Source organism: Eptesicus fuscus, chromosome 12 (assembly GCF_027574615.1).
Source record: "Eptesicus fuscus isolate TK198812 chromosome 12, DD_ASM_mEF_20220401, whole genome shotgun sequence".
NCBI classification, from domain to species: Eukaryota; Metazoa; Chordata; class Mammalia; order Chiroptera; family Vespertilionidae; genus Eptesicus; species Eptesicus fuscus.
The window spans coordinates 63,363,143-63,389,362 of record NC_072484.1 but is presented as its reverse complement, the minus strand read 5'-3'; the positions used below and the strand labels follow the sequence as shown (position 1 = coordinate 63,389,362).

General features: G+C 38.3%; 1 protein-coding gene and 1 pseudogene across 2 annotated transcripts; both read right to left on the bottom strand.

Annotated features, from left to right (window-relative positions):
• Positions 1–217: 217 nt before the first annotated feature.
• Positions 218–26,220, bottom strand: SEH1L (SEH1 like nucleoporin). 2 transcript variants are annotated; one of them, XM_008159571.3, is made up of 9 exons: positions 25,970–26,220; positions 22,701–22,751; positions 19,499–19,645; positions 17,988–18,199; positions 11,384–11,482; positions 7,887–8,027; positions 5,717–5,874; positions 3,498–3,648; positions 218–920 (listed from the first exon to the last, which is right to left on the bottom strand). In XM_008159571.3, the coding sequence occupies exons 1-9, from the start codon at positions 26,078–26,080 to the stop codon at positions 704–706; spliced, it is 1,287 nt and encodes a 428-aa protein (XP_008157793.1). In that variant the 5' UTR covers positions 26,081–26,220; the 3' UTR covers positions 218–703. The 2 variants fall into 2 exon arrangements, with proteins under 2 accessions (XP_008157793.1, XP_008157801.1); XM_008159579.3 differs by lacking the exon at positions 218–920 and adding an exon at positions 1,022–2,537.
• On the bottom strand, positions 20,718–20,862 carry LOC114230081 (small nucleolar RNA SNORA48; annotated as a pseudogene).

Genomic DNA, 26,220 nt, shown 5'->3' with positions numbered 1-26,220 from the left:
CTCTAATTTTTTTATTATTTGGATTATTTTTTTTAGCAACAAGCTTTACCAACTATCAAAAAGAATACATTTTATTTTTATAAGGCAACAGATTCATATATTTAAAATATGTTTTATTAAATAATCTACTTGGAGAATAATTACAATAGCTTTAAACAGCAATTATAGGTAATAAAAATAAGTTCCTTTGTTTAATAAAAAGACAAAACAGTCCATATTATGTTTTGCTGCTTTATACACAGGAATGATTTATTTTACAAACTGGTCAGTTTCAATATTAACCTATAAAATTAAAAGCATATTTCTTAATATGTATCAAAGGCAGAGTGAACTTTATAATGATATGCTTTCACATTAACCAATATGACAAACCATAAGAAACTTAACACCATGGTAGCAATTCAAAGTAAAATTTACAGAACAGGCACTTTCAAGTCAGTTAGTGGGTGTAGTTCTCACAGTTGAATGTTACTTATACGTATCTCATTCCATCAAAGGTTATCAACCAATGAAGAAATATCTCTTTGATGCAGAAGCACTAACACGTTTAGGTTCCAAACACTGTGTTCTGGTTGTAATACATGCAAGACAGACCCTATATTAGAAAAATCTTCTGAAATAAAAGTGAAGAAAAACAAAAAGCAGCTAGAATGAAAGCATCTACAAGCACTGAAATAAAGCCTTTAAGTGTTAAGCCAATGTTTTAAACCCCTTCATTCTCAGTTAAGGGATTAAGAGGCCTAGACAGAGATTGTCTGCATGGCTGAGGATACTGGAGGTTAGCAGTGTCAATATCGAAAGAGTGCTCAACCAGAAGAGGAGGAAGAGAGGGAGGAGGAGGAGGAGGAGAAGGAAGAAGCTGGGCATAATTGCACCATCTCGATCGAGCCTGTGGGGAATCCAGAAGGGGAAAGAAATACCTGAAAAAATGAAGACAGGAACAAGACACCAAAACAAAACAACAGAAAAAGAAAAAGAGAAAAGTAGTAAATACAAAGAGAACCAAAGAGGAAAAAACAAATGCCGGGGGGGAAATAGCTTTAATAGATTCATGCCAAACTAACAGAACATAATATTATCCAAAAATCAAGACCCTTACTCAAATCACGCTTGCCTAAGCAAGTATAGAAACTTGAAAGAAAAAACTACAATCTGTTAAAATGTTAAAAAAAATTACCAGAATGAATGTTAAAAAAAGAGACAATTATATATTTTAAAACATTTTCTAACCTCTCAGAAACATTTGATGCTATCCTGAAAATTTACAAATCTAATAAGCTCTTAATTTATTTTAAGTAACGCTTCATTTGTAGTAGCAGCTGGCACATATTTCACATTTTTTAATGCAAACATGATACTGAAAACCAATTCAAATATACTTTCACAAAGTATAGCCAGTTATTGCAACATACTTTCAAAGAAATACAATCTCTGAATACTCTTAGTTGGTTTGCTGCAAATCCTTACAATAGTACAAAATTTTGATAACTAAAAGGGCTCAAAGAATATGTCCTATTGCTGTTATTCTGACATTTAATTATAACTTACTCATAATAATTATGCACTTTAGCAAAAAAAAAATTTATGGCTTTGTCTTTAAGGTCACAGTTCTATAAGATATTAACTACATGAAGCAGCCAACTAAATTAAGAAAATTCAGGGACAAGGAATGTGGAAGTTAATGTGCATGCACAATTTCAGCAAAATTTCAACTGCTTCTCTTATAGTATGTTTCCCAATTTTGACTTGAAGGAAATTTAAACCATAGAATCACACCATAAATATATACAAACAAGCACATAAAAGAAACATTTATCTCTTTAGTGAATATGAATAAAAAGCTTACAAAGGTGTTTTAATTGTACTACCAAATTATAAATGATGCAATACCAAATATTTAATTTGGCTACAAACTGTACAGTTCCATTTTACTACTACTTTTCTCCACCTTTACTAATATTTTAAAAATATTACAAAGAAATGAGAGTTGTACTGAATATCATGTTTAAACCAATTCTACAAAAGGTAAACAGATTAGCACTCAAAACAATCTTTATGAAAAATATTAAAGCTTCAAATTAAAATTATAAAAATTCATCATTTTAGCTTACTGTTTTAGAAAAACAAAAGAAATAAACCTTCATTCTCCAAATGGAATAAAGTTATATTTTCCCTCCTCCCAACTACTTATAAGGGTGGTAATAAATCCTTTTCATTTTAAAAACCCAGGTTAATTTCAAAAACATTTCCAAAAATTGTTTTGGTGACAATGTCTCAACAAAAAGCCTCTCCATTTATATTCAAAAGTTTCAAATAGTGTCAATAAACTGGCCAATACAAAAAGAAAAGATATATACTGTTTTTAGAAGCTTTTTGGATTGCAGTTTAGTAGTAGTAAGCAGGCTGCTGGTGTATCTTGGAAGAGGTCAAATGGCGCTGGGGAAGGGGAAAAGGAGCTTGCTTTCCATTCCTGTGTGCATGCAACAAGCAGCAAAACAGCAAAGTTACTCCAGTTAGCTGGTACTCAGCTGTGCTTTCTGTTAAAGGACATAATACAATTGGAGAAGGGAAAATGCATCACAGATCTAACACACATGGGTATTAGCACAGTAAGAACAAATTTCAAAATTTCAAAGCTCTTTACAAAAGAAAATATGCGATACAAGCAACAACCAAAAACTAGATTTTGTGTTTTTTCCTTTTAATTTATACTAGTATCCTTTGCTTCTGGAATCATCTTTATAATCTGATATCTTCTATGGTAACCTGAAATTGTTTCCATGCAAATACTTAAACCTCAAAATCAAATAACAGGACTTCTTTATATAAATATAACAATATAAAAATAGTTGAGAAATTTTTAAATACAATTCTCTGCTTTTATTTAAGATGACAACAGGATAACCACAGGACAGTTTGTTAAGGCTGTGCTTTGAAGTTTCTGAATATTCCAAATTATTCACAAAGGCATATTAAAATAATTTTACCATACAAATTCACATACTTAAAATTTGAATACGAAAACAACAGTATGACTCTTTAGATTACATCAAATATTCTTTATTAAGATCAATAAGAATCTAAAATGTTAAAAATTCTAAAAAAATCAAGTACTCAGAATTTTTCTTATAATCTCCATTAACATTTTAAACAAAACAAAAAAAAATTAACTCTCTTCTACAAAGCCATAATTTATTTTATTTAAGATTTCAGTTTGACCCGATTCAAAAGCTACACTGCCAGCAGTACTAGCACACTAATAATCTATGGCTAAAATCCTCAGTATTATCCCATATTTCCTCTTTATCTAAATTTTATAATATAATTTTGTTTGTATGGCCTCACAACCTACCTGTAAATATTATCACTAAGTAATATTATGACTAGGTAATTTTCTTACTTCAGTCTGAAAATCCATGAAATAACACACCTTTAGTAAGGCTACGAGAATGATTTAAAAATAAAATAGTTTCTAGTTTTCCCATAAAACAGCCTACCTGCCAGCAGAAGATCCATTTAATGAATTTTGAAGATTTGGGATATTTGAACCTAGGGAAGGATTTGGGTTTCCCTGCTGAGCACTCCCATTGACAGGGCTCCCATTACCTTTCAAAATACCAGTACACTTCCAATTGTCCATATAATTAGCTGAAAGGAAAATGGCCAAATACATTAATAAGATTAATACCTATGCTCAAGGGCACAAATCTATGTACATGACCTTAAACTATACTTAAAGAAACAAGTGTCCTACAGGCTACATGTCAGTCAGAATAAATGTTAAAGACATTTAAAAAAACAAAACACTCATCTTAATTTTAATAATTACTTTTTAAAGTTTTAAAAGAATTACTAATTTAACAAATCTTTCACCTCCCATTTCCCTTCCTCGAAGATAATTCTCTAAGCTGCGACATTATTACATTAAGTTAATATCAAGATAAATCATTTATCTTCATTATAACAAGTTTCAATTACATGTATATGTAGGGTAATGGAATTGTCAAATGGTTATGCAAGTATAAGTCAAATGGGTACCTAATGTCCTCAGAGATGGATGTAGGAAACAAAACCTTTGGGTTTGAGTGGCTTATCCAAAATGGCTTAATTCTTTGAATGCAAAATTGGTCATTGGAGACACTGAACCCAAGGAAACCCAAGTTAGGGAGCCTGCTGGGGTGGACCTGGGTGGTCTCACTAAAGCCCAGAGGCAGAAAAGGGCATCAAAGCCTGTGAAATCAAATTACACTTTAGAAAGGGAAGTCTGGGCTACTTCTACCACAGCCTAAAACTGACTTAGCCAAACTGCATTTTGGGAAACAATAACTGTTCAGGGTAAATGAACTAACTTACAATTTTGGATCCAAGGTATGGGAAAACACTGACTAGAATGGTGCACAAATCAAAGAAACCTCTGCCCAGTGGATAAATAATTGTGCAAAAATGCACACCACACTACAGCAACTAGAGAGTTGACTAATCAGACCAGTCTCTCTCAGCTTGGCATTTGTAAGAAATTTTAGAATCAGTGGATCCCAAATTCTTGAACTTTTGGGAGTTGCAGGGGGGAAGTGAAGAATATGTTGGATTTTCTCCTATTAATAGCTGGTTGGCTAAAGCAATTATTTAATAAAGTAAGAGATGACTCTAATCCTATCCTGAGTTTGCACAAGTTACACATATAACAAACAGTATTTTAGAGATACTGCATATTTCTGTGACAGTTACTTTCACTTTTAAAAGTTGCTTTGTTGCCCGGCCCGTGTTGCTCAGTGCTTGAGCATCAACCTATGAACCAGGAGATCACGGTTCGATTCCCGATTAGGGCATATGCCCAGATGGTGGGCTAGATCCCCCTGGGGGGTGTGCAGGAGGCAGTCGATCAATGATTCTCTTTCATCATTGATGTTTCTAAATATCTCTCTCTCTCTCTCTCTCTCTCTCTCTCTCCCCCCCTCCTCTCCCCCTCTTCCTCTCTGAAATCAAAAAAATATCTATACTAATAAAACTAATTAGACCGGGAGACCTTCCGGACAAAGCCACAGGGATTAGGTCTAAACCAGCAGTCAGACATCCCCCAAGGGGTCCCAGATTGGAGAGGGTGCAGGCCAGGCTGAGGGACAGCGCCACCCCGTGCATGAATTTCATGCACCGGGCCACTAGTCTATACAAATATAAAAGCCTAAGTGACTGTTCGACTCATTGACCATTTGACTGGTCACTATGATGTGCACTGACCACCAGGGGGCAATCAGACAGGCTGGCAGGCGAGCGGTTGGGAGCCAGCAGCCCTGGATTGTGAGAAGGATGTCTGACTGCCCATTTAGGCCCGATCCCACCTTGGGCCTAAACGGACAATTGGACATCCCTCGAGGGGTCCCAGATTGGAGAGGGTGCATGCTGGGCTGAGGGGTAACATCCCGTCCCCACCCCCCGTCACTCACCCCCATCCCCCCTGTGCACGAATTTCATGCACCGGGCCTCTAGTATATATATAAAAAGTTGCTTTATTCCATGCAGAATCTTAAAAGCAATTCAATTAGTCTTTAACTGCTATGAACTAGGTAAACTGATAAAGGTTCAAAATAAATTAATATAAGACATAATTTAAAAGTAGCTATGGAAAGATAATTTTTTTCAAAATACTTAGTTTACATTTCTAAGTGAAAATTCTAAAGCAGCAACATAAGGCAATAATTCTTCATCGAAATCTTACCTTTCCATAATCTTACACAGCCATCATCGCCTGAAGATGCTAGCACTGTTCCTGTTATATTCCAACTCACTCGCCAAACCTGAGAATTATGATTATCAAACTGAGCCACTATATGGATTTCAAATTTTGTTGGTCCGCCAGAGGAAGTAAGTTCTTTCCTGTTAACAAAAAATTTTCCTGAGGAATTCTGCAAACAGGTTTACACACACACACACACACACACACAAAAAAAAAAAAAACACACACACAAAAAAAAAAAAAACACACCTATCTAAACAAAAAAATATATAAATGGCCTCACCTACTTACCATATCCTATATAATATGCTAAGTGTCCGACCATTCGTTCAACCATTCCACCAGTTGCTATGACGTGCACTGACCACCAGGGGGCAGACGCTACCACCAGTAGGTTAGCTTGATGCTGGGGTCCGAATTATTGGGACTGGGCGAGATGGGCTGAACACACCTTGGAGCCCTCCCGCGGTCCCTCCCGGGCCATGATTGGGTCCCTTGGCCTGGCCTGTGCCCTCTCGCAATCTGGGACCCCTCTGGGATGTCAAAGAGCTGGTTTTGGCCCGATCCCTGCAGGCCAGGTGAGGGACCCCACAGGTGCACGAATCTGTGCACTGGGCCTCTAGTTATTTTATAATAATGTGCATACCCATACCCTCCCCACATTAGCTCATTGAGTTGTGTAATGTTCAATTGACTCTCCAATACCTGGCGTGATCCCCCCACATAAAAGATAATGAGAGACTATTTTTTTTTTTAGACTATTTCATAGAAAATACAATGAAAGAGGATTTTATTCCCCCAAAGTAGAGGAATAAAATAGATGAAATAATTCATTTTAAAAGAAAAGTAGTAGGAGCCCAGCCAGAAGGCTCAGATGACTGGATCGTTGCCCACACACCGAAAGGTTCCTGGTTCAATTCCCCAGCAGGGCATATACATACCCAGGTAGTGAGTTGAATACCCAGTCAGGACACCTGTCTGCGAGGCAACCAATCAGTTATTTTTTCACATGGATATTTCTCTCTCTTCCTCCCGTCCCCTTCCTCTCTCTCTAAAATCAATAAATAGCCCTAACCAGTTTGGCTCAGTGGATAGAGCATCAGCCTGTGGATTGAAAGGTCCCAGGTTTGATTCCGGTCAAGGGCATGTACCTTGGTTGCAGACACATCCCCAGTAGGGGGTGTGCAGGAGGCAGCTGATCGATGCTTCTTTCTCATTGATGTTTCTAACTCTCTATCCCTCTCCCTTCCTCTCTGTAAAAAATCAATAAAATATATTAAAAAAATAAAATAAAATAAACATAACCTTCAGTGAGGATTGAAAAGAAAATAAATCAGTAGGAAGAGAAGAATAGAAGGAAGAAAAAAATGACAAACTCACAATTCTAAAATTAAAGCTAAAAGGTTATTCACAAGAATGACTCAGTGTTAATTTAATTTTCCCTTAGACAACCACCTTCATTCAAACATTTATAGAATACCAATTATATTCAGAGGATCTAATTCATTGTTAGTATCAGTCTAAATAAAACATACAGTGGAATCTTGGTTCTTGAACTTAATTCATTCTGGAAAGCTGTTCGAAAACCAAATCATTTTTTCCCATTAGAAATAATGTAAACTGAATTAATCCATTCCAGACCCACAAATGATTCCCTGTTTTAACCTTTCTTATATGCAGTACATGTCTAATGTACTTTAATCTATAAATAAACACTTTAAAACAAAAAGGACATGAAATGTAAGTGAAAATTTATAAAAAGGAAATGAAATGCACAGTAAAAAATGAAAAGTTAATAATAATAAGCAGCAACAAAAGCCATAAAACACAGAAGTATTCACAGCACAATTTCCTGAGATGTTAACAACGTGAAGTTTAGCAATAAACTGACTCATACTGGCACACTCTCTTTTGTAGCTTGAGAGAGGGATGACTGATCATACAGGTATCAGCATGAAAGGGTTGTCGGGTTGAGAAATGAATTGTTCAAGATGGGAGATGTTTGAGAACCAAGGTTGGACTGTAATTAAGATGAAATGTTCATTAAAGAATACATTCTTCAGATCACAGTTGCCTCTATACTCTCCCCCACAAATGAAAATAATTAAGCATTAAGAACACGTTTAAATTAGTAATTGTTTCAAAAACTCACCTCACAGGCTTTAATGTAAAAATTCTCACATCTTTGGTTGCTATGGCCAGAATGTGGTAAGACCTTCCCAGGTTTGGAGCAAATGCAATATCATGGACAGGATCAGTAACTGTCATAAGGGTTTCAGCTTTTGCATATTTCCTAATGAAAAAACAAACAATTTTACATTAAAAATTCCAGAAATAAAAAATTCTTAAATCCACATGTTGACATACCTCAATTATTTTTATATTGCTCACAATGAATATTTACATCTGCAGTATGTAGTATGTCCAAGTCCTAAACACTTAAATTGTGCATGTGACCTAATTTGGAAAAAGGGACTTTGCAGATATAACTAAGAATCTGGGGATGAGAGCATCACCTGGATTTAGAGTAGGCCCTAAATCCAATGTTGAGTGTCCTTATAAAGTACAGAGAGGAAAGACATATAAGAATACGAACATATGAAGAAAGAGGCAAAGATTGGAGTTAGCTGCCACACACCAAGGAACTTGTGCAGCCACTAGAAGCTTGAAGACACAAGGAAGGATTTTAGAAGAAGCACAGTCCTGACAACCCCTTGATTTCACACTTCTGGACTCCAGAAATCTAAGAATAAATTTGTTTTAAGCCACCACTTTGTAGTGATGTGTTATTGTAGCCCTAGGAAATTTCTAAAACTTCCCAGGTTTCTTCTGTTGATTTTTTAAATTTAATTTAGAACACTTTAAGAAAAACTTTATTAAAATGAGGTCTTGAATTATTTTTAAAAAGGATAATTGAATTTCTTAAATATTTGAGTGTAAGTAAAAAAGCAAAGCTGATAACAACAGGAATTGAGTGGGGGTTTTTTAGTGGTGATAAAGGAAGCTATAACAAAGTCTACTTTATCCTTACTATTCTATTTTTATATCTGCAAATAAAGAACAAGACAATGAAGGAGACAGCATATCGGATTTTTCTATTACTTCTTTCTGTCTTCAAATGGCTATCAGGGATAGAACTGAAGTAGTGTGTGTTAGAGAGGGGGTTAGCTTCCACCACTCCCCTCTGAAATACAGGGTGTGGCAACATTAGGCTTACAGCTGTTTGTATGGAAAATAATAAAGCAACTAGTAAATACAAGAATAAACTCTGTGTTTTCCATAATTACAACTGCAAACCTACTTTTACCTCACACTATATTGGTGTTCCCAGCATTCTCTACTTGGCCTTCTTTTCATCACAACATTCTTTCTGAAATATCTACAAGCTAGTATGCACTTCGAAGTTCCTTCCTTGACCTCTTTTCTCCCTATATTGATCACCCTGAACAATCTTACATATACCCTTGCTTTACTATGTGGTCCTGACTCCTCTTTTTGATTTTGGACTAGTCATTTTACTTTATTGGTCTCACTTTTTACATTTGGAAAATAGTGCTAATATAAAAGCTTCCTCCCCTAACTATAAGATGGTTGTTAGCATTCAAATTTCATAATATGTGTGAAAGTGCTCTGTAACCTATATAAATGCAGGACACTTATTTATATCATTTATCAGGCCAGGTCTGAATTAATATTTTCATTCAACAATAGAAATAAAAATATCCAATATACTGGTTAATTTGATGTTTCCTATGTACTAAATGGTGTATTAATAACTGAATGCTATATAATCCATTATCACATGTCCTCTGTGTACCATGTTCTATCTATTAAGAACCTTCAAACAACTCTTACTTCAAAGAACCAGACCCCAAAAAATCCAAAAATAGCTAAACTTGAAAAGGTCTAATAACTTCCTAAGTCAATCCCTCCCCACTACTACCTCCAGACATACATGCAGACATTGTTATCTACCCAATGCCACTTCCCCGTCATTCTAGATGCAGAAAATGCCAGACACATGCTGACTCCTTTTTGCAGCTAAAACCTGAGCAAATGACCCAATTCTGGAAACAGGACCGGATGAAAAAATCCTGGTAAGATGTTTCTAGAGCCTGGCCACTGTGGCTCAGTGGTTGGGCATCAACCTATGAATCAGGAGGTCACTGTTCAATTCCCTGTCAGAGCACATGCCCAGGTTGTGGGCTAGATTCCCAGTAGAAGGCGTGCAGGAGGCGGCTGATCAATAATTCACATGCAGCCCTAGCTGGTTTGGTTCAGTGGATAGAGCGTTGGCCTGCGGACTGAAGGGTCCCAGGTTCAATTCCGGTCAAGGGCACATGCCTGGGTTGTGGGCTTGGTCCCCAGTGGGGGGCGTGCAGGAGGCAGCCAATCAGTGATTCTCTCTCATCATTTCTCTCTCTCTCTCTCTCTCTCTCTCTCTCTCTCTCTCTCTCTCTCTCTTCTCTCTCTCTCCCCTCCCATCCCTTCCTCTCTAAAATCAAAAAAAATATATGTACCTACACTAATAAAAGAGAAACATGCAAATTGACCATACCTCCGCAATGTCCACCAGCCAATCAGGGGTATGCAAATTAACCCAACAAAGATGGCAGGTTAATTTGCATACACAGGCAGAGCGAAGACTGAGGCTCTGGCCTGAGCAAAAACTAAAGACTGAAGGCTGAAGGCTGAAGACAAATGAAGACTGAAGACTGAAGAGGCGTGGCTTCTCCGCTAAGGCCGGAGCGAAGGCCTGGGTCCTGGGTGCCAGAGGAAAACCGGTGCCGGCAGCCAGGGGAAGGAAGGTCTATTGCACGAATCTTCATGCAGTGTGTGTGTGTGTGTGTGTGTGTGTGTGTGTGTGTGTGTATTTATTGGCTCTCTTGTTCATGGACCTTATCACATGCAGTTTTCTCCATCTGAAATGTTTTGCCCTCTTTGGCTAACTTCTACTCATCCTATAGGTCTGCCTTTGGGGGAACCTTCCTGGCTTCCTCCCCATAGGTATAAACTCTTAATATCCTGATTCTCCTGGTTTATAAAATACATCACCATTTTTTACTTTTTTGTTTGCTTGTTTTCCTTGCAAGATGGTACATACTTGGAAATCAATTACCTTGTCATCTGTATCATTCAATTTTATATTATCACTAGAGGCCTGGTGCATGGATTCGTGCACCAGTGGGATCCCTCGGCCTGGCCTGCGGACATCCCCTGAGGGGTCCCAGATTGTGAGAGGGCGCAGTCCAGGCAAATGGACCCCACCGGTGCATGATCGGGGCCAGGGAGGGACCATGGGAGGGCTCCAGGGCATGTCGGGCCCATCTCGCCCAGTCCCAATCAGCCAGACCCCAGCAGCAAGCTAACCTACCAGTCCAAGTGTCTGCCCCCTGGTGGTCAGTGTGTGTCATAGTGACTGGTGGACCGGTCAAATGAACAGTTGGACACTTAGCCTATTAGGCTTTTATTATATAGGATAGTCTATCACAGAACATTGCATATCATAGGAAATTAGTAAGTATGTAATAAATAATACATAATTCAGCTAATAAATAAAGGAATAACACTTTTAAAAATTAAACATTTTTAAAAGCTAATATTATTAAAATGCAATTTGGAACAATACTTAACGAAAGCAGTACTGACCTGGTGTTTTCATTATATTCAAAAATCTGAACTTTGGCCATTGCATTTGGACTACTGTCATCACTTCCTACAGCTATCATGGGGGAATGAGCACGAGAGCTAGAAATGAAAAGCAAAAAATATTTCACATAACGATTAAATTATTATATTTAATTCAGAGAATTTAAAAAGCTAGCATCCAGCAGCTCTAGAACCTGCAAGTAAGCAAGACTGTGATTAAATCCCTGCCATACATTCACCACAGCAACACCTTGGGAGTGTGTCCTTGAGATTGCTCGGGATGGGGACCATGGCTACCATCCTGTTTTGCATTGTTTTTACCACATTTTATTACTGCTAAAAAAAAAAAAAAGTAGTTTCTTTTTCAACAAAAGAAAAGGTTTCAGGCATTCAGTAGATCAAAAAATAAAACACCTACAAGTTCTTCAAATTTTTCTTCCTGAAAGATTTGGTCATTAACTATGGAATGAAAAGTAACCTTATGGTGATCAAATTCATGACAAAAAGATTTTAAGTTGCTTAAACAAAAAGAAGAAACCCCTCAAGAAGGCATGCTCCCATGCTCCCCAAATGTCTTTTTCTTCTCTAGACTCATTTTAAAAAGCAAAAAGATAAGCAATAAGAGAATGAACTCTATTAAATTCTAGGCTAAATTATTTCTATTCAATTAAATATCTAATTACCTATATATTGATTTCCTTTGCCTCCCTCATCCTGATTAAGTAATATCTCAATGAACATGACAACCTTATTTAATCTCTGACCTTGATATTGTGATCTGAAACTCATAAGGCTGAAAACAAAATGTGTTAATAAAAAAACACACGTTTAGTTCTTTATTACTAAAGCTATTGAAAATGAATCAAGTTACCTAATCTAAGAAAATACCAAGTAAATGGCAAAGTTCTATGGTAATAAAATAAAATTACAAGTTGTTTATAATATTTCTTGACCATTCAGAGATGTAAATTCCACAGTAATTTCTTTATCTCACAAACTCTCTTTTTTTAAAAAATATTTTTTTATTGATTTCAGAGAGAGGAATGGAGAGGAAGAGAGAAATAGAAATGTCAATGATGAAAAGCATCAATTGGCTGCCTCCTACACGCCCACTCCTGGGGATCAAGCCCACAACCCAGGCATGTGCCCTGACCAGGAATCAAACCATGACCTCCTAGTTCATAGGTTAATGCTCAACCACTGAGCCACACCAGCAGGGCACAAACTCTTTTTCAATGTTCTATAAATATAACTTTTTTTTTAACAATATTAAATATTTGAGCAAGGACTAAAAGTATATTTACAATAGCATATTCTAAAGGTATTAAAAATATCTTTTAAAGGATTTTTAAGTCAAATTATAAAACATCTGGTTGAAAGGTAAATTGGGAATTACCTCATTTGTACATCCAGAAATAAGATGTTCACATTTAGGCTGTTTTCCAAATATGACTCAAACCGTGAGAAAAACCACCCAGCTATCTGTATATGATAGGCTGATCATCCACAACTCCTCCTCCTCCTCCTCCCTCCTAAAGTTCCATGGAAATGATGAAAGAGTAACACCACAACAGTGCTAGAAATCCGAATGTGCCATCAAAAATGAAGAAATTTGGAAGACTCTAAAGACAAGAAGCAAAAGGCAAGACACAGAATCTTCAATCCACAAATGCAAACAATAGGAATGAGTCATTGGGCAATCATGAAATGATTCATTTAAAGAACTGCAATCAGAAGACCCCCAAGGCTGGTGGCTAACTCTATTCTAGGCTAAAGTCTGAGAAAGGATCCAAGTGGGATGATATAGAACTTAGAAGAGAGAGAAGAACTTGAAGTAAAGTAGTACTCCAAAACTGGCACGAAGAGGGACCAGAAGAAACAAAATACATTAAAGTGCTCCATCCACAAAGTCAAGTCCTCCTGTTTTGGCATTTTAGCAGTCTGTACAAAGAAATCTTACTAACCCACCCCACCTACTTAGACAAAACTTAGCCAAACCTCTAGGTAAGAGAGTGAGCTATTAAGAAAACAGAGCATGGCCCTAGCCAGTTTGGCTCAGTGAATAGAGCATCGGCCTGGGGACTGAAGGGTCTCAGGTTTGATTGTGGTCAAGGGCACATGCCCTGGTTGTGGGCTCGATCCCCAGTAGAGGGCATGCAGGAGGCAGCAGATTGATGATTCTCTCTCATCATTGATGTTTCTATCTCTCCCTCTCCCTTCCTCTCTGAAATCAATAAAAATATATTAAAAAAAAAAAAAAAAGAAGCCGAAACCGGTTTGGCTCAGTGGATAGAGCGGCGGCCTGCGGACTCAAGGGTCCCAGGTTTGATTCCGGTCAAGGGCATGTACGTTGGTTGTGGGCACATCCCCAGTAGGGGGTGTGCAAGAGGCAGCTGATCGATGTTTCTCTCTCATCGATGTTTCTAACTCTCTATCCCTCTCTCTTCCTCTCTGTAAAAAAATCAATAAAATATTTAAAAAAAAAAAGAAAGAAAATAGAACATGCCCTAGCTGGTTTGGCTCAGTGGTTAGAGCGTTGGCCTGCGGACCAAAGGGTCCCTGATTCAATCCCTGGTTCATATTTAAAAAAAGAAAACAGAGCACTTAACAGAAGAAAAAGACCTGGGCTAACAAAACTCATATCTGACAACAGACTTCAAAACAAAGAGCATAATAAGAGACAGAGAAAGACACTAACATAATACTAAAGATATCTATCCAACAAGAAAATATAACCCTTGTAAACATATACACACCCAATGTTGGAGCACCTAAATATATTTTAAAAATCACTTGGAAGACTTTAAGGGCGAGATTGATAGAAATATATAGTCATAGTAGGGGACTTGAACACCAACCACGATGACATCACTGGATAGATCTTCCAGACAAAAAAATCAACAAGGAAATACTGGTCTTAAAGGACACACCAGATCAGATGGATTTAATTGATATTTACAATACATTTCATCCCAAAGTAGCAGAATACACATTCTTCTCAAGTGCACATGGATCTTTCTCAAAAATAAACCACATGATAGGACACTAAATAAGTCTTAACAAATTCAAGAAGATTGAAATCAGATCAAGCATCTTTTCAGATCATCATGGCATGAAACTAGAAATCAACTACAATAAAAAGAAACTCAAAAACATTCAAACACTGAATAGCTTGATATTAAACAATGAATGGATTATGAATGAGATCAAGGCAGAAATCAAAAATTTCCTGGAAACAAATGAAAATGAACACAACAATCCAAAATCTCTGGGACACAGCAAAAGTTCATAGCATTACAGATCTACCTCAAAAACAAACAAACAAACAAGAAAAAGCTCAAATAAAAAATCTAACCCTACAACTGAAAGAATTAGAAAGAGAACAAGAAAGGCCCAGAATAAGTAGAAGAAAGGAAATAAAGATCAGAGTGGAGCCTGGCAGGTGTTGCTCAGTGGTTGGGCGTCAACCTATGAACCAGGAGGTCATGGTTCAATTCCCAGTCAGGCCACATGCAGGATTGCGGGCTCAATCCCCAGTGGGGGGTGTGTGGGAGGCAGCCTATCAATGATTCTCTCTCATCATTGATGTTTCTATCTCTCTCTCCATCTTCCTTCCTCTCTGAAATCAATAAAAATATATTTTTAAAAATGCCCATACTACCCAAAGCAATCTACAGATTCAATGCAATCCCTATTAAAATAACAATGGCATATTTCACTGATCTAGAAAAAATATTCCAAAAATCTATATGGAACCAAAAAAGACCCCCAAAGAGCCGCAGCAATCTTTTTTTTTTAAATATATTTTATTGATTTTTTACAGAGATGAAGGGAGAGGGATAGAGAGTTAGAAACATTGATGAGAGAGAAACATCGATCAGCTGCCTCCTGCACAACCCCTACTGGGGATGTGCCCGCAACCAAGGTACATGCCCTTAACCAGAATCGAACCCGGGACCCTTCAGTCTGCAGGCCAACGCTCTATCCACTGAGCCAAACCAGTTAGGGCTGCCGCAGCAATCTTGAGAAAGAAGAACAAAGTTGAAGGCTTCACAATACCAGATATCAAACTATACTACAAAGCCAATGTAATCAAAACAGCCTGGTACTGGCACAAGAACAGGCATATGGATCAATGGAACAAAACAGAGAACCCAGAAATCGACCCACGCCATTACGGTCAACAAATATTTGACAAAGGAGGCAAGAGCATACAATGGAAGAAAGACAGTCTCCTCAATAAATGGTGCTGAGAAAACTGGCAGATACATGCAAATGAATGCAACTAGACCATCAACTGATGCCATACACAAGAATAAACTCATAATGGATAAAAGACTTAAATATAAGTTGAGAAACCATGAAAATCTTAAAAGAAAATGTAGGCAATAAAAATCTCAGGCACCTCACTAAACAGAATTTTCACCAATACATCTCCTAGGGTGAGAGAAACAAAGGACAAAAAAACAAAAGGTACTATATCAAACTAAAAAAGCTTTTGCACAGTAAAAGAAACCATCATCAAAATGAAAAGGGAACCCACTGTATGGAAGAACATATTCGCAAATGATACATGTAGTAAGAGGTTAATTTCCAAAATATATAAAGAACTCATACAACTCAACAAAATGAAGACAAAATACAATTTAAAAATGAGCAAAGGACCTGAATACACATTTCTCCAAAGAGGATATACATATAGTCAAAAGACATATGAAAAAATGCTCAAGCCCTAGCTGGTTTGGCTCAGTGGATAGAGGATCAGCCTGTGAAATGAAGGGCCCCAGGTTCAATTCCGGTCAAGGGCACATGCCCAGGTTGTGGGCTGGATCCCCAGTAGGGCGCGTGCAGGAGGCAGCCGATCAATGATTCTCATCATTGATGTTTCTATCTCTCTCTCCCTCTCTGAAATCAATAAAAATATGTTTAAAAAAATAGAAAAAGAAAAAATGCTCAATATCACTAATGCAAATTAAAACCACAATGGGGTATCACCTCAAACCTTCCAGAATGGCTACCATCAATAAATCAGCAAACAACAAGTGCTAACGAGGATGTGGGGACAAAAGGGAACACTAAGTACACTACTAGTTCAGCAACATGGAAAACAATATAGTTTTCTCAAAAAATTAAAAATGGAACTGCTATTTGACCCAGCAATCCCACTTATAATAATAATAATAATAATAAAATATATATATATATATATATATATATATATATATATATATATATATATAAAAGGCTAATATGCAAAGTATCCCCTTGGGAGTTTGAACAGGAGAGTGGGAGTTCGATCGCTTGCTATGATATGCACTGACCACCAAGGGGTGGCAGGGAACAAAGGAAGGCTCCAGCCGGCAGCCAGCAGCCAGGGAAGGGATGCCCCAGCTGGCAGCCAGAAGGAAGGCCCTGGCCAGCAGCCAGAGGTCCCAATCTGCCCTGATCGCTGGCCAGGCCTAGGGACCCTACCCATGCATGAATTTCGTGCACCGGGCCTCTAGTATCCTAAGAATCCTAAAACACCAATCACAAAAAATATAATGCAACACTATGTTCATAGCAGCATCCTACATAATAAAAGGGCAATATGCAAATTAACCATCACTCCGCTACACCCACGATTGGGCCGGCGGGAGGCGGAACTCGGGGTGGCCAGGGTGGCTGATTGGGCCAGCAGGAGAAGCGGGGGGCGGGGACTCGCAAGTTCCCGCCCCCTGCTCCTCCCACCGGCGCGATGGGCCGCCAGGCCGCTGAGCGGGGACTGATGGGGCCGGTGGAAGGCGCGGGCGGCAGGACTCTGGGTGGCCAATCGCGCCGGCGGGAGGCACTCTGATCGGCGGGTGGCCAGAGCCAAGGCCTGAGTCCCAGGTGCCAGAGGAAAACTGGTGCCGGCAGCCAGGTGAAGGAAGGTCTATTTCACGAATCTTTGTGCAAAGGGCTTCTAGTTATTTATAATAGCTAAGGTCTGAAAAAGCCCAAGTGCCTATCAGTATTTGCTGATAAAAAAAAGCTGTGGTATGCCCTGGCTAGTATGGCTCAGTTGATTAGGTGTTGTCTCGTGCACTGAGAAGTTGCTAGTTCAATTCCTGGTAAGGACACATGCCCAGGTTGCAAGCCTGATCCCCAGAGGAGGGTGTTGCAGAAGACCGCAGATCAATGTTATGCTCTCACATCGATGTTTCTCTCTTCCACCTTCCTCTTTCAAAAAAAATCAACACTACTCTTTAAAGAAAAATAAAATAAAAAGCCTATGATACATTTACACAATGGAATATATGCAGCTATAAAAAAGAAGGATCTGTTGCCCTGCCCAGTGTATGTCAGTGGTTAGAGCATTGGCCCAGGCACTGAAGGGTCACAGATTTGATTCCCGGTCAAGGGCACATAGTTTGTGAGTTTGATCCCAAGTCAGGGCATGTACCAGAGGCAACAGATCGATGTTTCTCTCTCCCATCAATGTTTATTTCTCTCTCAGTCTCTCTTTCCATCCCTTCCTCTCTCTAAAAATCATTACAAACATATCCTTGGGTGAGGATTTTTAAAAATTTAACCATTTGTTTAACTAGGATTAAATTATCAGAAGTTTGTTGTGCTAGCTTACCTTGAAGGGTTCCAAGAAATACAACTACAGCTTAGTTTACATGAGATCTCATGCTGCAGAGACCACTGACTGAGATTCATAACATCTGGTGCCTCATATATTCTTACTATACCATCCGCTGAACAGGTTGCTAACATAAGACCCATATGCTTAGGAGCAAATTTCACATCAGTAACAGATGTTCTGCTGTCCACTAGCGTTGTCCTCTTAACCTGAAAAAAAAAAAATTTAACAATTTAAATTATATACAATAGTTCCCTCCTTATCTGTGTTTTCCCATTCTGTGGTTTCAGTTACCAGATGTCAAACACAGTCCGAAAATATTAAATGGACAATTCCAGAAATAAACAATAAGTTTTTAATTGGGTGCCATTCTGAGTATCAGAATAAAATCTCTCACCATCCAGCTAGGGACAGGAATCAACTCTTTGTCCAGCATATCCTGAGCCCATTTCTACAGCTCACTTCTACCTCTGTGACCTGCTAAATAAACTTTCTCTTATAGTTTGAGTCTTGCCTCTGAATTCTTTCTTAGCCAGAACTCTAATACTGAGGTTGCGGACGATGTCTGGTCTGACCCCACCCACCTGGGACCATTCTTTTTATGTCCTTTATACACAAACACATATACATATCTTTTATTGATTTCAGAGAGGAATAGAGAGAGAAACATCAATGATGAGAGGGAATTATTGACTTGCTGCCTCCCACACAACCCCTACTGGGGACCGAGCCCGCAACCCAGGCATGTGCCCTTGACCGGAATCAAACCTGGGACCCCTGAGTCCGCAGGCCGACGCTCTATCCTCTAAACCAAACCGGCTAGGGCTTTATGTCCTTATTAAGACATGGAATATATCCGGAAGGATACACAAAAAACCTGTAATAGTGACTGCCTATAGAAAGAAACCTTATGACCAGAGAAGAGGACATTCCTACTGTATACACTTGTCTGTACCTTCTGAATTTTATACTTGTACCTCAGTATCTACTATGAAAAATAAAGAGTGGGGGAGAAAACACTGGAATGGGTCTTCAAGGCAATCAAGTTCAATTCTCTCATTTTACAGACAGGGAACTTGAATAGCAAACACACTATGCTCTTACCTAAATTCAAACACTCAATCAAAGAACTAGAGTTACAGCAAAAACAGATAAGAAGAAAAAAGAGGAGTATAAAAGAGTATATTTTGTAAGAAGGAAAAAGTAACCACAAAAGGGAAAAAACAATTTTTAAAGAATTTTAGAGTGTACTCTATGACAAAGCAAATATTCTGGATTCACCATGAAAGTTATACTTCAACAATGCCATGGGTACTCCTAACTTCCACTTCAAGCCCAAAACAAAATGAGATAAACAGGAGAAAAACATGGAAGAAAGAACAATGAAACTGATAAACACAGAGGGGAGTGATAACATCTTACACCAAGTGCCTGAAGTGTTCATGGAAAGACTAATGCTCCTTGGATGCTCATGCCCCGCATTTCTCAAAAACTAACAAATATCTTACCCAATGACTCTGTCCTCGCAGTTTGTCATTTGATTCTCCTACTATTTCCTCCCAAACAGCAGCTGTTCGGTCAAAAGAGCAGGAAGCCAAAACCTGTCCAAATTCAGGATGAGCCCATGTCACACGCCACACAGATCCACTATGTGTCTGATGAATTAAAAACAAAAAACGTATTTCACACATTTAAGGTTTTACTTAAAGAAACAGAATACAGGTATTTTTACTTCAGTAAAAGAAGAAAGCCATTCAATTTAACAATATAAAAAGTTAAATTCTAAAACTTTTTAACTTAAGGATATTTAGAATTGTAGCCTTTCTGGAGTCAAGTTCTTCTAACATTTTACTTATAAAGAAAAATCCACTGGATAAAGCTGACCTTTTCTAGTGCTAATAGAGACCTGCTTCAGAGTTTAGCCTAAACAAACTTTTAATAGAGATTCTACTAGTCCACTAACTTTGCAAATTATATCTACAGGAACCATACACTTAATAAATAAGATTAATGAAAATTATTTGCTTCAAAAGCCTAACAGTATATAGAAACTATAGCAACAAAATGCTTAAATGACTCTGATGTTTGTCTAGACAATGGACTCTTCTAAGAAAAGAGGTAATGAGTGAGCAAATATAGAGAAACCCAAATCCTTGTATTCTGAGAAAATAATTTAAAGCTCAAAAGCAGTATCTTTATATAGGAAAAATGTCAAATTACTGTTCTTCAACTCTTCGCATTGACCAAAGGAAAAAAAAGACCGAAAGGTCTTCACAGCAGAATTTCATTTCTGCTTGCCAATAAAAATACTATGTGACAAGCATCGGTCCATCAATTATGTTTACAAAATTTGTTTTATGCTTCTGCATATCTGATACTTTAACACTCAATAATCTCAGAATACTTTAATAATCTGTTAACATGATAACAATATCATCATCCAAAAGCAAACCTTACACCTTTAGTTTTTATTCTTTTTTTTGTCCAGTCTTATTCTTATTTCACCTTTAATTCTTATTTATACAGGCTATTAAGTAAAAAGATGTACTAAGGGCAGTGAGATTTTGTTAAATGTCAGATTCCGGGTAAAGCACAATCTAACTAAAGAATAAATATTGCACAAAGATGTTCATTACAATAAAAAGAAACAACTTAAATATCCATTAGTTAAGCAAAAGAGGCTATAGTATTTATTGGTATATTTATGTCTTTATTTTTTATTTTTTTTAATGTGCCTCAGGCATGAAACAGCTCTGGCCACCGACACAGGCATCAAGCTAGGATGAACTAAGGACTGTACATCTGCTTTGCCCCTGATTGATATAAGAGCAACACCACCAATCAGGTGTCTCCTTGCCCATTGCCAGGGGGTAGTATGTTTTTAAAAAGCCTTTGAAAACACTCTGAAGTACTTATGAGAGTAGTTGTGAAATTAAGAAGCAAAAAATGGGGTTTCCTTTTGGAATGATCAAGCTTTGGAACTTGACAGAAGTGATAGCTGTACACTGTCAATGGAATAAATGCCACTGAACTGTTTGCTTTAAGATAATTAATTTTATGTTGTGTGAATCTCATCTCAATTTTAAAAAGGGAAGAGGGCAAAAGATTTGAATAGACACTTCACCAAAGATGTATGAATGGCAAATAGGCACATAAAAACTTAATCAACATCTTTAGTCATTAAGGGCATACAAATCAAAACTCAATGAGATAGCAACTCACTCCGACTAAGATGGCTATAATAATAATAAAAAAAAGAGTGAGAAAATACCAAGTGTATGGGAGGATGTACACAAACTGGAACCCTCATATATTTCTTGGTGGGAATATAAAATGGTACAGGCACTTTGGAAAACAGTTTGGCAGTTTCTTAGAAAGTTAAAACATATACAACCCAGCCATTCCACTCCTCGGTATCTACCTAAGAGAAAGAAAATGTATGTACACACAAAGACTTATATGGCATGTTAATAATAGCATTATTCATAATTATGAAGAACTAGAAATATTCCAAATGTCTATCAACTGGTGAATGAATAAACAAAACATGCCTTTCTCTATACAATGGAATACTCCTCAGCATTACAAAATATCAAACTACTTACACATGCCACAACATGGATAAACCTCAAAAACATGCTAAGAGAAAGTAGTCAGAAACAAAGAACTACATATTATAGAATTCCATTTATCTGAAATGGCTAAAAAAAAAAAAAAAAAAAGGTAAAGCTATAAGAGACAAAAAATAGTTCAGTGGTTGCCTGGAGCTTGAGAGAAAAATGGGGATTAACCCCAAATTAGCACAAGGGAAATTTCAGGGCTGAGGAAGGTGTTCTAAAACTAGATTGTGGGGCCCTAACCGGTTTGGCTCAGTGGATAGAGCGTCGGCCTGCGGACTGAAAGGTCCAGGTTCGATTCTGGTCAAGGGCACATACCTTAGTTGCGGGCACATCCCCAGTAGGAAGTGGGCAGGAGGCAGCTGATGGATGTTTCTCTCTGATCGATGTTTTTAACTCTCTATCCCTCTCCCTTCCTCTCTTAAAAAATCAATAAAATGTATTAAAAAAACACCTACATTGTGGGGATGTTTGCACAACTGTATTTACTAAAACTCACTGAACTGTACACTTAAAATTGATGACTCTTAAGGTATGTAAAATCCTGAGTGAAGTTGTTTTTTAAAAAATTAATAAAAGTGTATGAAACATTACAGCTACTGAAAATATGTAAATCGAAAATTAATACTAATGTGCTAAAAATAATTATGTTAGAATGCTATGGAATTACAAATTTTCTTATTCTCAAATTTCTAAAGTGTACTCTGTTACTTTTATACTGAAAAATGTAAAATTCCTTTTTAGGAAAAGAAGTATAAATTTTATTTTTTTTTAATTTTATTGATTTTTTACAGAGAGGAAGGGAGAGGGATAGAGAGCCAGAAACATCGATGAGAGAGAAACATCGACCAGCCGCCTCCTGCACACCCCCCACCGGGGATGTGCCCGCAACCAATGCACATGCCCTTGACAGGAATCGAACCCGGGACCCCTCAGTCCGCAGACCGACACTCTATCCACTGAGCCAAACCGGTTTCGGCAAGAAGTATAAATTTTATAATTCTCCCAAAGCTGAACAGCAAAGTCACTAATACTCCCAAATAGATATTAAACAATTCAATTTTTAAAAATTACTGTAAAAATAAATACTAACCTTCCAGCTAGCAGTACAATGCCAATCTCCACTTTCACTTTTATCCCAGACCTATAAAAAAATTAAAAGACATATATTTCATACAAAGAATTCCAAAAAGTTAATATGAAAAACATTAAGACTAAATTAGTATTAGGGCAAAGGAGGTGAACATGAATTCACAAAAGAATAAGCTAACATTCATTCTTTCATTCAAATATTTATTGAGAACCTAGGATGTGTCAGGCACTGGGCTAATAAGCACTGGGTGGGATCAAGGCATCTGAGCTCTAACAGGAAATAGACACAATTACAATTACAGTCAAGTCTTATTCAAGGTAGTTATGGTCTCTATGTTGACATAAACACTGAGTTAGTGAATACTGAACCATTGTTCCTAAGGGAAATACAAAAATAAATGAATGGAACTACATCAAATTAAAGAGCTTCCGCACAGAAAAAGAAATCATCAACAAAACAAAAAAGCAACAAACTGAAGGGGTGAAGATAATTTGCAAACAATACCTCCAAAAAAGAGCTAATATCTAAAATATATAAAGAACTCATACAACCCAACAAAACAATCCAATTTAAAAAACGGGCAGAGGACCTGAACACTTTTCCCCATAAGACATACAGACAGCCAACAAATATATGAACAGATGCTCAACTTTAAGGGAAATGTAAATCAAAACAACAATGAAATACCACCTGTTAGAATGCCTACTAGCAATAAGACAAGAAATAACAAATGTTGGAGTTGATGTGGAAAAAAGGGAACCCTCATTCTCTGCTGGTGGGAATGTAAACTGGTGGAGCCTCTATGGAAAACAGTATGGAGGTTCCTCAAAAAATTAAGAATAGAGCTAACCGTATGACCCAGCAATCCCTCTTCTGGGTATCTACTCGAAAAATTTGAAAACATTTATTTGTAAAGATATATGTACCTCTATGTTCACAGCAGCATTATTCACAGTAGCCAAGGCATGGAAACAATGTAAAAGTGTCCTTCAACAGATGGCTGGATTAAGAAGATGTGGTACATATATACAATGAAATATTACTCAGCTGTAAGAAAAAAATGAAATACTGCCATTTGCAAAAACATGAATGGATCTTGAGTATCATGCTAAGTGAAATAAGTCAGATGAAAAGGACAAGAAACATGATTTCACTCATATGTGAAATATAAAAAAGAAGCAACAAACGAACAAACAAACAAACTGAAAGACATGGGACAATACTAGTAGTATGATGGCTACCAGAGGGGAGGGTTGGTAAGGGGGAGGATAAAGAGAGTAAAGTAGGTCAAATATATGGTGACAGGGGACTAGACTTTGGGTCGTGTGAGCACACAATGCAAAACACAGATGATGTATTATAGCATTGTACACCTGAAACTTCCAAAATGTTATTAACCAATGTTACACTAATAAAATTAATTTAAAAAACAAATAAATAATAAAATTCAGAGTCTCAAGGAGATATTTGTACACCCACATTCACAGCAACATTTTTCACAATAGCTAAAATGTAGAAGCAACCCAAGTCCATGGACAGATGAGTAAGTAAAATGTGGAATATACAATACATATGAACTATTCAGCCTAAAAAAGAAAATTCTGACACATGCTACAACATTCAAAGGCATTACACCAAGTGAAATAATCCAGTTACAAAAAATACAAATGTATGATTCCACTTATATGAGGTCGTCAAATTCACAGCAGAAAGGTGGTTTCCGGGGGCTGGGGAATGGGGAGCTATTATTTAATGGGTACAGAGTTTCAGTTTTGCAAAACCAAAAAGTTCTGGAGGTGGATGGCTGCAGAAAGATATGAATGTACCTGATATTACTTTACTGTACACTTAAAAATGGATAAGATGGTAAATTTTATTTTACGTAAGATGGCAAATTGGATTTTACCACATAAAAACATTTAAATGGAAAAAATTGTAATGATAATGTCTGACATGGAAAATGATGCTATCAAATCAATACTCTCACTGGCAATTTGCCAATTATTCTCAAACGCTTTTAAAATATTTACTAATTTCTCTACTGTAAGGAAACTATCCAAAATACACGAAAAGCTAAAGCAATGAAGATTTTCACTGCAACACTAACAGACAAAACCTCCAATTTTAATGATCTACCAGATGATTCAGTAATAAGTGGATAAGAAAAAAAAAGTAACTACCTACTCAGTTAACAGACATGAATGCAATATTCACAACAGCCAAAAGGTAGATGAATAAACAAAATGCGTTGTATACAGACAAAATATTACTCGTTCTTAAAAATGAAATTCTGATACATGCTATAAATATGAATGAACCTTGAAAACATCACAATAAGGGAAATAAGCCAGACACAAAAGGACAAATGATGTATTCCATTTATATGAAGTACGAGAAAGAGCATTAGAGGTGACCAGGTAGGTAGGTGCTAGGTGGAGAACGGAAGAGGGAGTTACTATGTACAGAGTTTCTGTTTAGGATGAAGAAAAAGTTCCTGAGACGGACAGTGGCGACGGGTTGCACAATGAAAAATGTTGTGCTTAACACCACGGAACTGTAATGTACAATTTAAAATGGTTAGTGTAGCCTACTACGCTCCAGGTCCATCCATCCTGTCTCAAAGGGTAAGCGACCCAACACTCCCAAGTGCTAAGATTGTAGGTAGAGAACTTCACTGGGTGTAAGTGGATTTGCATTTTTCTTTCGGCGCGAAATAAGGTGAGCCTCCAACCTGAACACAAGGCAAGAACCATCTCCCCAGGTGAGGGATGAGGCACGCAGAACTTGGGAACACGCCGCGAACTGACTCCCCTACAGGTTCCACGGCACAGTGCTCTCCCAGAGCAAGCTTCGTGTCACAGTACAGCCACAGCCAGCACTCCGCGGACCCACAGACCCCTACAGGAGGTTACGCTCAGGAAGCTCCCTGGCTCCCACCCACAGGGACCCAAACGAGGGTTCGCGGGAAACCCGCGCGGGCTCGCAGTGGCCCCAGGGGCGGGAGCGCGCACGTGGCCAGGACGCCCGCCCGCTCAGCACGGGCGCACCGCGGCACCCTGGGGCGGCTGTGTACCCCACCAAAGGGGGCGAGGGTGGCCGGGCGCAGCTGGCCTGCCTCCCTTGGGTTCCAGGCCTGGTGCCCGGCGGCGCGCCCCGATATCGGAAGTCGTCCCCTTTCTACGCGCGGGTGCCTCCGCTCAAACAGCGGGTCACGCACGCCCCACTCTCCTCCTTCCGGGATCGGCCGCGCCCGAAGGCTCCGCGCGCACCTTGACGCTCTGGTCGCTCGAGCAGGTCGCCATCCGCCGCCCGTGGAAATCGAAAGATACATCATGGATGAGGTCCTTGTGGTCCGCCGCGATGCTGCGTGCCACAAACATGGCTCCCGCCGGGCCCGAGCCTTCTCCGTCTGCCCCTCCCGCCTCGGAAGAGGGCAGCCGCGGCCGCGCGCGGACCACGGCCCACCTGGACCCCGCGGCCCGGACGTGCACGGTGCGTGCGGCCTGCGCGCCCCCGTGCC

What these genes read in the sequence shown, in the direction of transcription:
- SEH1L (XM_008159571.3), bottom strand. Translation starts at nt 26,080, where the DNA reads ATGTTTGTGGCACGCAGCATCGCGGCGGACCACAAGGACCTCATCCAT. An exon ending in ATTTCTTGGAACCCTTCAAG is followed by an intron (nt 11,483 to 17,987) that starts GTAAGCTAGCAC and finishes TTTCATTTCTAG; the next exon opens with CTCTCGTGCTCATTCCCCCA. An exon ending in GAATATAATGAAAACACCAG is followed by an intron (nt 8,028 to 11,383) that starts GTCAGTACTGCT and finishes TTTTTTCATTAG; the next exon opens with GAAATATGCAAAAGCTGAAA.